The sequence below is a fragment of the Rhincodon typus genome, chromosome 7, assembly GCF_021869965.1.
Source record: "Rhincodon typus isolate 14 chromosome 7, sRhiTyp1.1, whole genome shotgun sequence".
Lineage (NCBI taxonomy): Eukaryota > Metazoa > Chordata > Chondrichthyes > Orectolobiformes > Rhincodontidae > Rhincodon > Rhincodon typus.
The window spans coordinates 22,921,893-22,938,248 of NC_063338.1; the positions used below are offsets into that span (position 1 = coordinate 22,921,893).

Below are 16,356 nucleotides of genomic sequence, written 5' to 3' on the forward strand. Positions count from 1 at the left end.
CTGCCCTCATCTACACAACTGTCACCTCCTGAAAAAATTCAAACAGATTTGTTAAGCGTGACCTCACTTTGACAAAGCCATGCTGACAATCCCTGATCAAACCCTTCCTCTCTAAATGGAGATTAATTTTCTCCATCGGAGTTTTCTCCAAAAGCTTCTCTACCACTGATGCGAGATTTATTGGTCCGTTGTTCTCTCGTTTATCTCTGCAATTGTTCTTGAAAAGTGGAACCACATTAGATGTACTCCAATCCTCTGGCACCTCCACTATGGCCAGAGAGGAATTAAAAATTTAGGTCAAGGTCCCGGTGATTTCGTCCCCCATCTCCCATCCAGTCCTGGGGATTTGTCCACTTTTAAAGCTGCCAAAACCTCCAATATCTCCTCACTCTCTGTACAAGAATCTCACAGTCCATCATCTTCTCAAATTCTGAAACTACATCCTCCTCCTGAGTAAAGACAGATGTGAAGTAATCATTTAACAATTTACCAGTGTCCTTCATTCTTTAGCCAATTCTGTCAAACATGCTGCCACGTTAGTCAATGAGATTTAATTTTGCTAACAGATTTATTATGTAATGGGGTGCAAAATGCATCTTGAAATTTCGATACATACATCAAATGGACAATCATCAGGGAAATAACATTGCAATCCTGCAATCTTCAGGCAAGAATGCCTTATGAAAGTGATATTGGAAGATTGTGAGCAGAGCACTCATAATTCCCATCCTTACTCCCTCAGTAATCCAGGATACATGCTATATTTTATCCACATTGATAATTGCAAAAGTTTTAAAACAATTTAATTCTAATTTGAATTTTATTTTAATTTAAAAACAGTACCCCTTAGTTACGAAGTGACCCACATGAGGAAATGTCCTTTCCACATGCACCTCGTCAGGACCATTCAGGATTGTATGCACTTCAATTAAGTCACTCCTCATTCTTTTAAACTCCAGTGGAAACAAACCCAACCTGTCCAACTTATTCTCATATGACAACCGACAATTCTGAGTATCAATCTAGCAAATGCGCCCCAGTGAAGGTCAAACATATCCATGCAATATTCTAGTTTTCACTCAATGAGGCACAAATTCTTCATTAACTGATTCAGAGAAGAGAATGTTAGCACTAAGGTAACCCTTAGGCATAAGACATAAGAAACAGCAATAACATGGTACCTTTGAAAAGAGAAATAGAATGGATGTAATGTCTACACAGAAAAATTAAATCTCAGTGAAGACTGGACCAACCAAGAAAAAGTCATTTCAATTCCATTCAATGTCTTCTGCGCCTTGTCAAAGCTGTTATGAAATAAGATTGCCCCTTCAGCAGTCAACAAGTGGAGATTTATATTCTATCCATTGCAATTTAGTTAGTATTACTATTTTATCAACTTTGATAATTGATAGGTTATATGATAGAAGAGTGCTATGATAAGGTTGCAGTTTCAGCTGTTTCTTGCATTTTAATTGAGGTGATTAGAGACGCTGGAGGATACAGTAACAGGAGAAGGCTTTCTGTACAGAGGTTGAAGCAAAAAGACAGTCAGGAAGAGAGAGAGAGAACTCATTCAAGACTCAATGATAGCCAAACACAAAGAGAGACATGAGTAGGCAAGACTACATTCGGGATTGTCCATGTTGTTGGATTAATGCTTTCCATTAAGGGTTAACGGTTCCAATTAAATAGTGCAAAAATGTCATACAAATGCAGAAAGTGTCGACTATTATTGCTAATATTAATTTCTGGGTTTAGGCAGCAATGGGGATGACTTTGCAAGTTAGTAGACACATACAGGCACAGAAATCGCCCCGTGAGAGGCTGAAGAGCAGAGGAAGAGGCATGTGAGGAGGTGGATGCTGAGAGGCGACACACTGGCAGGGTGCAGGTGACGCCAGAGTGGGTGAGCAAGATACCCTTGGAAGGGTGCTGGCTGAGTGACGCCTGGAAAGTAGAACTTGGCAAAGTGGATTCTGCCAGTCATTGACGTAATCGCGAAATAACAATAAAAAGCGGATGACAGTGAATGGGACCAGCAGCTTCTCAACCCGCCTGTTTGATACCGAGCGGTGAGTACAGACTTGGTTGGGAGTCAGCAAATCCTCCTTAGTTCTGCTTGCATTCGATAAACAGTGAATGCATTTTTGTTTTGGTGCAAACATGCATTGCAACCTTTTTTTTTTCTTTTGCAGTTCAGAACTGTTCGAAGCACAGGATTTTCTTTTATTTAAAATGATGCATTTTTTAGAAAGTTATTCTGTCATGTTATAATGTTCCTAACTGGCGGCGCTCACTTATTCCCCGCAGCGCTTGGCTCAAGCTCCGTCCACTGTCCATCGGCAAGAACTTGCCCCCAAACCATTGTGAGGGAATGAAGCTGCCGTCGGTTTGCTGTATCTTATGCCTGTTGGTATGCCTGGCATTTCCTGATGCGGATTCTCGAGTCCAAGGCTCCTCGGTGGAGGTCAGAAGTAAGTGATCGCTTTATTCCTGAGTTGCATTAGTAAAAGGTCAGCGATCAGGAGATCTCTACAACTCGTCCGAACTAAATAAGAAAAAAAAGGGACAACTTTTGCCTAATGAGATTGTAAAAGGCAGTGGGATGAATAGTATTATAATGCTACCAAGTATCCTTTTCATTGCCTGGTTGTGGTCCGTGAGAGAGTGATGCTTGAGTTACATCGGGTCATTTTGCCCAGCCCAGGATGTTACCCATCTTCAACAAAAGACTTGTGCCTTTATAACAGCTTTAGTATAACAGCTTTAATAAATCCAAAGTGCTTCACAGAGGGCACAAATCAAATTTGACACCAAAAACTGAGGCATATTAGAGCAAATGGTCAAAGAGACAAATTTTAAAGAGCATCTGAAAGGAAGACTGGTAGAGAGGTTTAACAAGATAATTCCACTGTTGATGACTTATCAGGACATAATGTGTACACAGTAGCCAATATTCCAGATTAATGGAGGGGGAAGGAAGATGTGCAGACCTGGCAAGGGAGATTCTACTTCATTAGAGAAATTGTTCTCCCTTAACTGGAACCATGTTTCCTGTATGTGTGGAAATACTAACAACATACTAAAAATAAAATACTAACTTGCAAAGACCTAGCTGAATGTTGTTGAGTTGCTGCTAACATCGTGGCAATGTTAGAGCTTTGAACAACAGGAAACCTTATGCTGTACTTTATTGTAATTGCATTTAGGCTGCAGCTGGTCAGACAAACTCCACTTGATGTCAAGCTACATGCTGCAGGTTGCTCTGCAATAATTCTTTAAATGTAATCCATGCAACCTCATACCTTCACACTCTGTCTGGGGGATTTTAAAACCAAATCACTGAGTATTTTTTTATCTGTTACTAGCCCACTTTAAAAACATTTATGAAGTATTCTTGATTTAGAACATAAACTCTAGTTTATTATGTCATGTATGAAATTAAAAAGCTTCAAAGTTCTGTTTTACCATTAAGAAATAGCAAGATGGATGTTGTTTTTATCACTGCAATAGGATTTCTGTAAACTGTGGACTTTTGAAAATGGTTACCAAACACTATTTGTATTTTTTAAAAAATCATGGAGAAATCCAGCATGTTTTCAATCATCTATGGTAATTTGCTCTCAGTACCATTTTATTGGTGGGTGCCATTGCCACATTGATCAGAGTGCATTAGAAAGTTCAAAATCCTAAGGAAGAGGGAATAGGTTTGCTTCTCTGGGGATTTCTCACAGGACATTGCAGGGCCTTTCTGCCTGAAATTTAATCCTATTCAAAATAGTCCCTGCCAGTTACAGTAGATTCAAATAAAATTAATTTCTGTGACCTCAGTTCAGAACAGTTCTAGTCATCGATAACAGCACCTAATGTTGCACACAGTTCTGCACCATTATTGCTCCAAACTGTTACTGTCATTTTATAAATGCCAGTGGATGGCTCTAATGAGAAATTGTGCATCTGGAGCTGCTTCTCTTGAAGTTGCAGCAGAGGAATATTGAAGGTGCAGAGTAGGAGGAACTTAGTTGCCTCCAACTTGGGAACATACGTTGGGACAACATCAAAGGAACTTTGTCTTGCATCTCAATTGTGCGTCAGGATTGGACTCAGTGGGGTAGTATTATGGGAGAACTTTAGACAATGTAGGGAGAACCTCATCCTGCATTTAATCCATTCTGCATCTAAATTGGACAAGGTTGTCAAAGCAGAATAGAAATGGTTTAATTTTCAATCTTGTCTCCAACAAACATGACAGGGAAGTACAAACACGGGGCTCTGTACCCGTGCGCTGATGTTCTCAATTCATGATTTTAAAATTTGTCACGGAAATTTTTAAAACAGGAAGATAATTAGTATGTCAAATTATAAATGCTGGTGCAACTTTCTCCTAATCTCTTTTTTTGCTTTTCATCATTATATCAAAATTCTCCAGGAGCAGCCACAAGAGAAGTGAGGGTTGAGATTTGGTTTTTTAAAAAAGAACAATACAAGCTATTGCTCAGAAAAGATAAACAGAGATGATACACTGTAGGTCAATCGTAATTTGTATAGAGAAATTTAAAGTTAATGGAGCAAAATATTTTGAGATGGTGCTTCTTTCAACCTCATTTACATTACAGCACTACTACAAATTTAACAACCCCCAACTTTTTAAACTCATAAATTAAATGTCATGATTTTATATCTGCTGTGCATTTTTGGAGTGGGGAAGAGGATGGCTTGAGAGGGAGCTGTTGGATGCAGTTGAAGCATGAACAAATTACTCTTCCAATACCCCAGTATATAAAAGAACCACACAATGTTGCATGAAAACTATAGGCAAGACCCAAGTTTAATCCTTGGGCTTTGCTGCATTGGTTCATCCTACTGAGGACAATAACCAATACGCTACTAATTGGTCCAGGAAGGAATAAATTTCAAAGATCCTGAACCTGATTTTTTTTTTCCAGAGGTCTATATCAGAAAGTGAATATAGATAAGGTTTTTGTAAGAGGACAAAATCAAGCTCAATTGTGTTAACTCTTTCAGTTATGTAGCTCTCCTGTATTTATTGCGCATGGTTGTAGCGAAAATGACCTCTTAGTTGGGGTGCAAAAGCACTCTATTTTGGAAAGTTAAATATTTGAAGTGAAATGTGATAAAACTGGCAGCTGAAAAGAGTGAAAAAGACAAAATAAATGAGAAAGCAGTGAACAACAAGACCAAGTTTGGGTTTTAAAGTCTTGCCATTCTAGGAGGAAATGAATAATTATAAGTACAAGACAAAAGAAAGAAAGATAATGTTACACAGGTAGCTTTGCCGACTATCTCAACACAGTTGGACATTCTTGTTGACTTAGCATTGGTAAGAGCATTTTTCCTGCCCCACAGAAGAAATGACACTGCTGATGAGAACATTAAATGATTATTAAGAGAAGGGATTTTTTTGGTTCTATTTTTGTTCATTGCTTTGAATGATAATGCATACCAGTCAACTTAAAATCTATTTAATTTTGAAGTTGTTTGAAAATATGAATAAAATTAAACACATTGCCTTAAAACCTGTGGTGCTGATTGAAATTTGTAACTTGAAAACACGGTTTGAACAGAAGCCCTTGGATTCAAGTGCTCTGCAGGATTCGTTAAATTAGTGGATTTTAGCTTGTAAAGGGGAATAGTTTATTGTGTGATTGGTAAATTGTACTATTGGCATATTCAGCTCCTATTTTTAAATCAGTTTAAAATTGTCTATTAAATTACTAAAGAATGGTTTGATAGTAAACTTCCACCTAATTGAACACGCATCGCATAAGTGTTTTATGCTTTTAGTCAGTGTTCCAACTGAATTGTATTTATATTGCTAGATGTGACATATTAATATACTAACGTACTGCCTTATACTAATCTACATCAGCATAGGTCACATGGCTAATCTTGTGAGACCCCGCTTAGGTATCCCAGGCTCCTTAAGTTTGTAAATAAGGGCCTTATGCTCACCAAAGGCCCTTATTGTACTGTTATGTAGCCCATTCAAATATTGCTTCCATGATTTATCTGGCAGGACAGTCAAAACTTTAAGTTTTCATTTGGACTGTGGCTGTATTGACCAACATGTGACAAGTGTGTTGCTAAGTCCCAAGGATCAATTACTGTTGATTCCAGTGTGTTTAGCTGCAAAACTATTCCAGACTAATTTCGACTCCCTTGGAACTAATTGAAGTTTTTCAACATTGTGAATAGAATTAGCAAGGTTGATCAAAATAAATTGTTTATTGATCAAAAAAAGTAATCACAAGATTTAGCAATTGTGGAATAAGGGAATTCAACTGGAACATCATATGGCGGATATCGGAGTTTAGCGATAAATTAGAGGAGGCCATTAAATGCAAGTAGTATAAACACAGAGTGAAAAGGTTCAAGAGTTGTGGATTTTGTCAGTGAGGGCAAGGATTGGGGCATGTAATAAAAAGTTGAATAACTAGAATGGAGATCAAATGAAATATGAAAATACTGTTGACCTTAATGGCTTTCTCTTGCACCTAAGACTTCAAGAATCCTTATTTCTATATATTTGTTAGATTAAACACTTTGCAGAAGCTTTATCTTACTTTTCATATATATAATCATTATCCATTTTAAGCAAAAACTTTTTAAGTTTACTTAAATCCCTTGATTTTGATTTATGTTTGCATATGTAGGCTTCTGAAAGGACAGGTGGGCATCTGTTGCCAGGTCAACACTAGTGCCACTGTAATACCAGGAAGTGTACAAAACAAGCTGGTTACTATTATTTTCCTGACCTCATATTTTCCTCCCTTTCATATGAAGATGTTTGATCCATGTCTTACCTTCCATCAGTTTTAAGATCAAGAGCTTCCCCTGCACAACAGTAGCTTTTGATGTCCGTTTTAAAACTCCTTTCCACCCCTTATAGAGTCATACAGCATGGAAACAAACCCTTCGGTCCAACCAGTCATGCTGACCATGTTCCCAAACTCTCCCGATCCCACTTGCCTGTGTTTGGCCCATATCCCTCCAAACCTTTCCTGTTCATGTACTTATCCAAACGTCTTTTAAAATGTTGTAACTGTATGTACATCCACCATTTCCTCTGACAGTTCATTCCACACATGAACCAATGTCTGTATAAAAAAAAAAGTTGCCACCATATGCTTTTTAAAACTTTCTCCTCTCACCTCAAAAATATGCCCCCTAGTTTTGAACTCCCCCACCCAAGGGAAAAGATCTTTGCTATTCACCCTATCTATGCCTCTCATGATTTAATAAACCTCTATAAGTCACCCGCCGGCCTTTTATGCTCCAATAAAAAAAGTCCCAGCCTATCCAGCCTCTTTTTATAACTCAAACCCTCCATTCCAAGCAGCATCCTGGTAAATCTTTTCTGAACCCTCTCCAACTTCATAATATCCTTCATATAGCAGGGCGACGAGAACTGCACTCAGTGCTCCAGAAGAGGCCTCACTAACGTCCTGTACAACCTCAACATGACTTCCCAACTTTTATACTCAGAGGTCTGAACAATGAAGGCAAACATGCTAAACACCTTCTTAACCATCCTGTTTACCTGTGATGCAAATTCCAAAACTCTAGGTCTCACTGTTCTGTAACTTTAGCCAGGGCCCTACCATTAATTGTATAAGTCCTGCCCTTCCTTTTCCAAAATGCAAACCTTGCATTTCTCCAAATTAATCTCCATCTGCCACTCCTGAGCCCATTGACCCAACTGATCAAAATCTCTTTGTAATCTTAGATAACCTTTTTCACTGTCCACTACTCCACCAATTTTGGTGTCATGTGCAAACTCACTGACTATGCCTCCTATATTCTCATCCAATTTTTTCATATAAATACAAACAAAAGTGGACTCAGTACCGATCCTTGTGGAACACTACTGGTCACAGGCCTCCAGTATGAAGAACAATCCTCCACCACTACCCTCTTTCTCCTACCATTAAGCCAATTTTGTATCCAATTGTCAAGCTCACTCTGAATCCCATGTGATCTAACTTTACCAAATAGTCTACCATGCAAAATCTTGTCAAATGGTTTACTAAAGTCCATGTAAACAGTGTCTACTGCTCTGCCCTCATCAATCTTTTTTTTTTGATTACTTCCTCAAAAACTCAATCAAGTTTGTGAAACAAGATTTCCCTCACACAAAACCATGCTAACTATCCCTAATCAGTCCTTGCTGCCCCAAATGCATGTACATCCTATCTTTCAGAATCATTGGCACAGTGGCTAGCAATGCTGCCTCACAGCGCCAGGGACTCGGGTTCAATTCCACCCTCGGGTGACTGTCTGCGTGGGTTTCCTCCGGGTGCCCCGGTTTCCTCCCACAGTCCAAAGATGTGCAGGTTAGGTGAATTGGTTGTGCTAAATTGCCCATAGTGTTCAGGGATGTGTAGATTAGGTGGGTTATAGGGGGATGGGTTTGGGTGGGTGTTCTGAGATTCAGTGTGGACTTGTTGGGCCGAAGGGCCTGTTTCCACACTGTAGGGATTCTATGATCTATGAACTTACCCACCACCGATATCAGGCTCACAGGTCTATAATTCCCGGATTTCTTCTTACAGCCTTTCTTAAATAAAGGACCCAACGTTAGCCACCGTCCAGGCCCTTGGCACCTCACTTGTGGTTTTAAATGATACAAATATTACTTTTCGGCTCTGCGCAATTTCTTCCCTAATTTCCCACGATTTTTTTTTCTTTCATTCATTCATGGGACAAGGGCATCGTTGGCTAGGCAAGCATTGCCCATCCCTTGAGGGCAGTTATGAGTTAGCCACATTGCTGTGGGTCTGGAATCACATGTAGGCCAAACCAGGTGAGGATGGCAGTTTCCTTCCCTAAAGGACATTAGTGAACCTGATGGGTTTTTCCTGACAATCAGTAATGGATTCACAGTCAGCATTAGACTTTTAACTCCAGGTGTTTCATGAATTCAAATTCCATCATCTGCCGTGGCAGGATTTGAACCCAGGTCCCCAGAACATTACCTGGGTCTCCGAATTAACGTTCCAGCAATAATACCACTACGCCATTGCCTCCCACTTGATCGGGTCCCAGAGATTTGCCACCTTTATGTTTTCCAGGACCTCCAGCACTTCCTTTTCTGTAATGTGAACTGTTTTCAAAACATCAATATTTATTTCCCTGAGTTCTCTAGCCTCCACTTCTCTCGCCACAGTAAAAACTGATACAAAATATTCATTTAATATCTCTCCCATCACCTGAAGTTCATCACATAGATGACCTCGTTGATCTTTAAGGGGCACAATTCTCTCTCGAGTTGCTCTTAATGTACACATAGAATCTCTTTGCATTATCCTCAACCTTATCTGCCAAGGCTCTCATATCCTCTCTTTGCCATCTGGATTTCCCTCTTAAGAGAGCATTTGATTTCCGTTGTCCATATCTAATAAATGATTCTTTCTTATTCTTGACTAGAACCTCACCATCTTTATTCATCCATTGTTTCCAAATGTTACCAGCCTTAACCTTCACTCTAACAGGTACATAATGCCTCTGAACTCTCGTTATGATACTTTGAAAGCCTCCCACTTGTCAGTTGTCTCTTTACCTGTGAACAGTCTACTCCAGTCAACTTCTGAAAGTTCTTGTCTGATACCATTAAAATTTGCTTTAGTCCAATCAAGGACTTTACAGAAGGCTTATCCTTTTCCATTGCTATTAGAATTATGATCACTAATGTTTCCCTACTAACACTTCAATCACTTGCCTTGCCTTGTTACCCAAGAGAAGGTCAAGTTTTGCTCCTGCTCTTGTAGGTACATTTACATATTGATAAAGAAAATTTCTTGAACACATTTAACAAATTCCTTACCATCCAAGCCTTTAACTCTATGGCAGTCCCAGACAATGTTTGGAAAATTAAAATCCCCTACTGTTACAACTATATTATTCTTACTTATATCTGAGATCTCTCTACATAATGGTCCTCAATTTCCCTCTGATTATTGGAGGGGGATTGCTATCATACATTCCCAACAAGTTGATCATCCCTAACGTCAAATGAACAGTTTGCTAATGCTCATAATCTTGTTCTAGACATATAAAATATAGAAACTGCTGAAAATTACACAAAGGCAAGGCATAAAAGACTTCTGACACCCTTGGAACTTATGGATCACTATCTTCATGACCAGAGGCATATCATTTTGAAGTAAAGTGAAAGACATTCTGATGTAGACATTTTTTCATTGCATTATATGAGCTGTAACAGGTTACAAATGCTGTTTATATAAATCTTCACGCCTTGTTCACAGATGCTGATATTGATTCCTCTTGGTATACTGGACGTGGAATAAGGCCTGTGGGCCGTTTTGGAAGGCGAGGACTAACCCTGGAAAACATCAGGAAATATGAATTTGGCACTCGTCGTGTCTGTATCCCAATCGAAGAAAGTGAAGAATCCAACCAGGATGATTAAATTAAGCTCCTGCCTATAACTCTATTCTCACAAAGCCAGTTTCATTATTTCTCAACTTTATTTCTGTAATTGTGTAATAAAAAAACTCTCAAATAACTATCAAAATGTGAATAGTATTAAAAAGACAAGGTTCATCATGTGTGCAAAAGCAAAACTTTAATGTTGACTGCTGAAACTTCAACTAAAGTAGTTTTAGAGTTTCAACTCAATTAGAAATCAATGTGCATCCACACTTCTGTGCCTACCATTGTCATTTGGTGTTATTTGCCAGGATTATAGGGAACTGTTTAAGAAATAGCCAAACCATGTCAGAAATTGTGGTACTACATTTCCCTAAACCTGTAATTCTCACTCATGTCTTCGATTTCCATTAGCTGTTTCTTTCAACTACATTTCTTTTCTACTTATTTTCCTGTTTTCTTTCTCTGCATAATTTTGATTCCTCTTCAGTGATTTTCATTTCTTTTTCAGTTGTTGCATTTTAAAAATGTTTTGCTCAGATTCAGCACCAAAACTATTCTTTTCAGCAAAAGTAATGAATATATAATTTGATGTTAACCCTACCTTAAGACTGTCCTGCATTGAGTAAGGTTTGTCAATATATGTGAAATGCAAAGTTTCCTATATTGTGGAAGCACTGATGAAGACATTTCAAGCAAAATATTGGTAAGATCATAGCATTATGTGTCTTCATGATTCATACACCTGCTACTTTGACAGTAAATTGCCATCTTCTGTTCATAGTAGCCAAAACATAAAATAGAAGAAAACTAACAGTGGTGTTCTTCTATAGTTATGCTTAAGGTACCTTATTGGTACAAAACAGAGAGCTTTTTATTCTACCTTTCACTTATGTTGTACCTTCCTGAAAGTGCTTGTTGGCATTTAGATTTCAAATCTGGAAAGTTTTTCCTCTATAAGTGTTCGTATCTCTCACTACTATAAACTTAAACCAATTTAACAATATTTCTAAGGATTTTTTGTTAACTTTTTATGACTTTTAAAGCAGTGTGATACAAAGCAGTGAGTCTGAGTCCTGTATTAGTGTTTGCAACAACCATTTGGGTCAGAAATCTAATCTACCAATTTTCCTATTTTTTCCAAGGCTTTCACTAGTTCTTGGCGAGATAGTTGTTGTGTCACTGTGGAACATTGTATCAGGCTATTGCATTGCCCCCAACCAAAAATGCCATTTTAATGATGTTGGTGTGTTTCCCAATAATTGAGGAAGGGCGGGGGGAAGGAGTGTAGTTTAAGATAAAGTGACAATTTTACTGTAGGAATAAATTGATCCTAATTCAATTTTTTGCCTCTTCATGTCAACCTTGCTTTGTGTTCCTTTCCAGCTTATTAACCTAGTCCATTTGTATACATAATATAGCCAGCTGTTCATTTCTCTTCACCTATAGCTTCGTAGTGCTTCATTTGTCTCTGAGCTTAGCCTTGGGACATTAAGAACAAACATTCAAAAGCATTGTCTTCCCTTGCTCTCCTAAGATTGCTTTAATATAATTATCAATCCCTTTCCTCTGGAGAAGTATCTGACATCCATTTCATAGTCTAGGGTTACTAAGAAACACAGCCAGCTGTGATGGTTGCTTTATACAAAAACTCCTGTCAACAAGTTCAAAATGTGTGGATGTCAAGAGAAGACAGGTTTTGAACATGGATATAGTAACATCCAGAAAAGAATTGTATTCCACACTACTGACATTGCTAAATGTAAAGTGCAAAATGTATATTGAATAAAGACCATCTGTCAAATGCTTGAAATAGGATGTTTACAGTAAACACCTCAAGCTATTTGATCTTAAAGATAAAATACTGTTGGAACATCTGTTGCCTCTGAAGTTCAGCAATTTCATTTTCCTTTTCAGAAGTACCTTTGTGTTAATTCTGCATTTTATGAGGTTGTGGTGTGATTGTACATTCAGGTGAAGCATGTACTGTGCAGAAAGATTACATGTTGTTAGAAAAGTTTTATTTAAAGGAGTTTCAACTGTAAGTACCAATTTTAAGTATTGCAAGACTAGAACTACTTTTTTCCTGCTATTTTTCATTAATGTTATCATTCATTTTATTAACATTATCATTGGAGAACTAGTCTGAAGAAGTTATTGAGCTCGTAGTGGGTGGAAACTGGTTTGAACATACACACATAATAAAGCAATACTCCTCTGTATCTCATTGTATTCCACTGTTCATCTTGCTCCTCTGTTTTGCAGATTAGGTGACTAATGCTCCCTGTATTGATGGATTTTATCAACCTCTGCCTATTCTGTGACATTATCCAGCTGCTGCCTTCTAATCTTTTGCTATCAATTGTTTTCAGTTAGATAATGTGCCCACATTAAGAATAATTCCATGATCTGGTGTTCCCAATGGACCGTTCTCTATTGCAGAGTTACCTATAATAGATTGCCATACTTATCCTCTGTCTTCTCATAGTAATTCAAGAGTCCTTCTTAAATTACACCGACTGATTCATCTGTAGCACAATAACTCAAAAACTTCCACTCTGCAGAGCCATATTTAACCACAGAACACTTGAGTATTACACATTATTATCAGCCTAATTTTACAATTATACAGAAATGTCTTCAGGTTGTGAAACAACTTTTTCAATTGTTCTGTTTTATTTGTCCATCTGTTAGCCTGCGAAACGAAACAAATTGATCAACTTTGTTGATTTCAATTACTAATTGCTTAAAGCTTTCCTTGTGTTGTGATTACCATTGATTTTTGTCTTAATTTAACTTAAAATAAATTCTAAACATCTGATTTACTTTCTGCCCTCTTGCAGTACTTTGGTTCAACTAATCTGCAACCCAATCAATCACTACTTTGCTGTATTCCGATACCAGGTTTTGATATCCCTTTTTATGACCCTCTGTGCGTCTTTCGCCATTGGGAAATGCAGAGTTATACGGCAGGAGTTGGGCCTGACTGGGATGCTCATTGGAGTAGTGGTGTGGACTCCATGGGCCAAATGGCCTGTTTTCACCCTATAGGGATTCTATAAAATTCAACTTTAGGCATCACGTGGAATTCAGATACCTCTCCGAGTAAGAATAATGCTTTAAATGCCTTTAATTGCTTATTAGGTTATACTGAGTTCTTACTCTGAGTTCTGAGGAAGGGTCACCGGACCCAAAACGTTAACTCTGTTTTCCCCTTCACAGATGCTGCCAGACCTGCTGAGCTTTTCCAGAAACATTGTTTTTGTTCCTGATTAACAGCATCCACAGTTCTTTCGGTTTTTATATAGGAAAAATGTTGCAGTTTTGTTTTTTTAAAAGTGCCAATGACATGATGATTTTGAAAGCAAGTGTTTTTGGGGTAGTTTATTTTCAATATGGTCAAAACATTACTATTCCCATTAGTAGTGTGCAATTGAAAATAGAGATCTTCTTATTTCTATTGCACTTTTGTTATTAGTTTATTTTTCTTGACCACTTAAGTTATACACAACTCAAATGATGATGTGCAAGCTTCGATGTGCCAAAATTCAATTCAGAATGCAATTGTATCTCCTTGGAGACAGGGCTACGAATCTAGCTCAGGCTGTCATGAAGGAGTACCCTTTCTAGCAGATAGTGCGTTCATTAAAATGAGCATATGGTGTTTACAACACATCAGCTGTACAGGCAATTAATGGCACGGAAGAACACAAATTAGGTATTCAGCTACAGAGAAGGCGTTCCTGACAGAAGAATTTGTCAGATAAGACAGAGAATATTCAAGACGACATAACCTGGCTGTAATTTTGACAGACTAAATTCCAATCTTTTAAATTTTGTTTTATACAAGTGCGACTTATACTTATTGGAACAGCATACCATTATAATCTTGTTCTTTTCATGAATATTGAGTAGTCAGGAGAGGTTTATTCAGTTTGTATTTAGTTCATTTGTTCACTGTTTGAGTTAGATATATAAATTGTTACTTGTTGATTATAAAGTGAGTGTCAGGGGTTTATTTTATTTAACCACTCCTTTATAACAGATGATAGGGCGAGGCACACCTCTCTGGGTGTTTCAGTTTTAGTTATCTTGGGGGGGGGGGGGGGGACCTCTGCTTTATAATTTAAAATACAACCAGAATGTACTGGTTAAACATAGCAGTTTAGGCAGCATCCACACTGAAAGAAACCAAATCCAGTAAGCTCCTTCTTCAGGACTGAATAGGACTGGAAGAGTGATAGTTTCCAGCTTTTGAATAATTGGGATGAGGAGCAAATAGATAGTAAAGGTGCCCACAGCAAAAGTGAGTACTAAGGTAATCAATGAATATATGATTTGTCACATATATTTAGGGAAATACAGCAAAAGGTGCAGTCACTACAATCTGGTGCCATTTACAGCTACAAAAGAATAAGGAAGTACTTAAATACAACTCATCCTCATCAGCCAGGGTCCCAAACACACCTCTAGGACTTCTGTAAGGTCCGTGCTCGGTCGTACAGCAGCCAGGAGTCCCCACTCTGCCCTCACTGCAGCCAATATCCCGCTGTCACCATCAAGAGTCCACGCAGCAGACCTATGAACCGGGAGTTATTGCCAACACTGCTCCAGTTTTCTACAAGAATTGAGAGCCTGAATACTTAGCTGAAATAGACTTGATTTCCCCTCCAAAGGCCGAAGCCCACAGTTTTACCACATTGAAGAGAATCTGTTGCTGTGATCCTTTTGCTTGTACCTATGTAATACTGAAAGATGTCCAAGTAATAGTTTTAGTTAAGGAGTAGGTATTAAAAGTTGCATTAATAGCAGAACTTTCCCATGCAAACAAGAAACAGCAATGGGGTGAGGAAGCATAATCAAAACGAAAGATAGATTTGAATACAACGTTGAGTCCTGAAATCAGTAAAATTTCTAAGCAGAGGAAGAACATAGAACATAGAACAGTACAGCACAGTATAGGCCCTTTGGCCCACGATGTTGTGCTGAACTTTTACCTTAATCCTAAGGTCTATCTAACCTCCACCCCTACCTTATACTATCATCCATATGCCTATCTAACAGCCGCTTAAATGCCCCTAATGAGGCCGACTCCACTACCCTCTCCGGCAATGCATTCCACACCCCGACCACTCTCTGAGTAAAGAACCTACCTCTGATGTCTCCCCTATATCTACCTCCACTCACTTTAAAACTATGCCCTCGTAACATCTACCTCCACCCTAGGAAAAAGTCTCTATCTGTACCTCTGATCATTTTGTACACCTCTATCAAGTCACCTCCCATCCTTCATCATTCTAAAGAGAAAAGCCCTAGCTCTCTCAACCTTTCCTCGTAAGACCTTCCCTCCATTCCAGGCAACATCCTGGTAAATCTCCTCTGCACCTTTTCCAAGAGATGCTTTCTTCCCCAGCTTGCACTGGGCTTTGCCGGAAAACTGTAGCAAGCCCAACCACAGAGCAAGATGGTGCTCTGAAATCGCAAATAACAGGAAAGTCAGGGTCATTCTTGTGGTAGGACCAGAGATTTTCTTCAAAGTGGCCTGGTGTGGTCAATGGGGAGCAGCTTACAGTGTGAGCAGCAAATACAGAAGGCTGGAGTTAAAGTACTGGCACGAATTACAGTTCCACCTACAAAGTGCGTTGCGGGCCTCAGACAGTGAACAGGGATTAAAGTCGTGTTACACCGTCTGCCATTGTATGGGAAGGTGCTGGGAGCGAAGAGATGGACGAATGGGCCAGTGTCCCGTGGGGGGGGGGGGCAAGACCTCGCAGTCCCCTTCCCTTTCATTCCAATCCGAAAAGAGATTTCAAAAGAAAACCCGACAGCGTTGATATAAATCAGCTCAGTCCACTCGTCGTTCAAACCCGAAAACCCCACGCTACACCACAGCACAGCATGGCGGCGGGCAGTACGCACGCGCAATGCCAGCGGCGTCGGACGGCC

General features: G+C 38.9%; 2 protein-coding genes across 2 annotated transcripts in view; one reads left to right on the plus strand and one right to left on the minus strand.

The window, feature by feature from the left end:
- Positions 1 to 16,356, minus strand: part of LOC109937504 (collagen alpha-3(VI) chain-like) — a 747,545-nt gene that overhangs the window by 675,821 nt on the left and 55,368 nt on the right. The gene's annotated exons all lie outside the window — the stretch shown is intronic.
- Positions 1,976 to 13,235, plus strand: prlh (prolactin releasing hormone). Its single transcript, XM_020534167.2, has 3 exons — positions 1,976 to 2,072; positions 2,311 to 2,474; positions 10,287 to 13,235. Exons 1-3 carry the CDS (start codon positions 2,020 to 2,022, stop codon positions 10,448 to 10,450), a joined length of 381 nt encoding a protein of 126 aa, XP_020389756.1. The 5' UTR covers positions 1,976 to 2,019; the 3' UTR covers positions 10,451 to 13,235.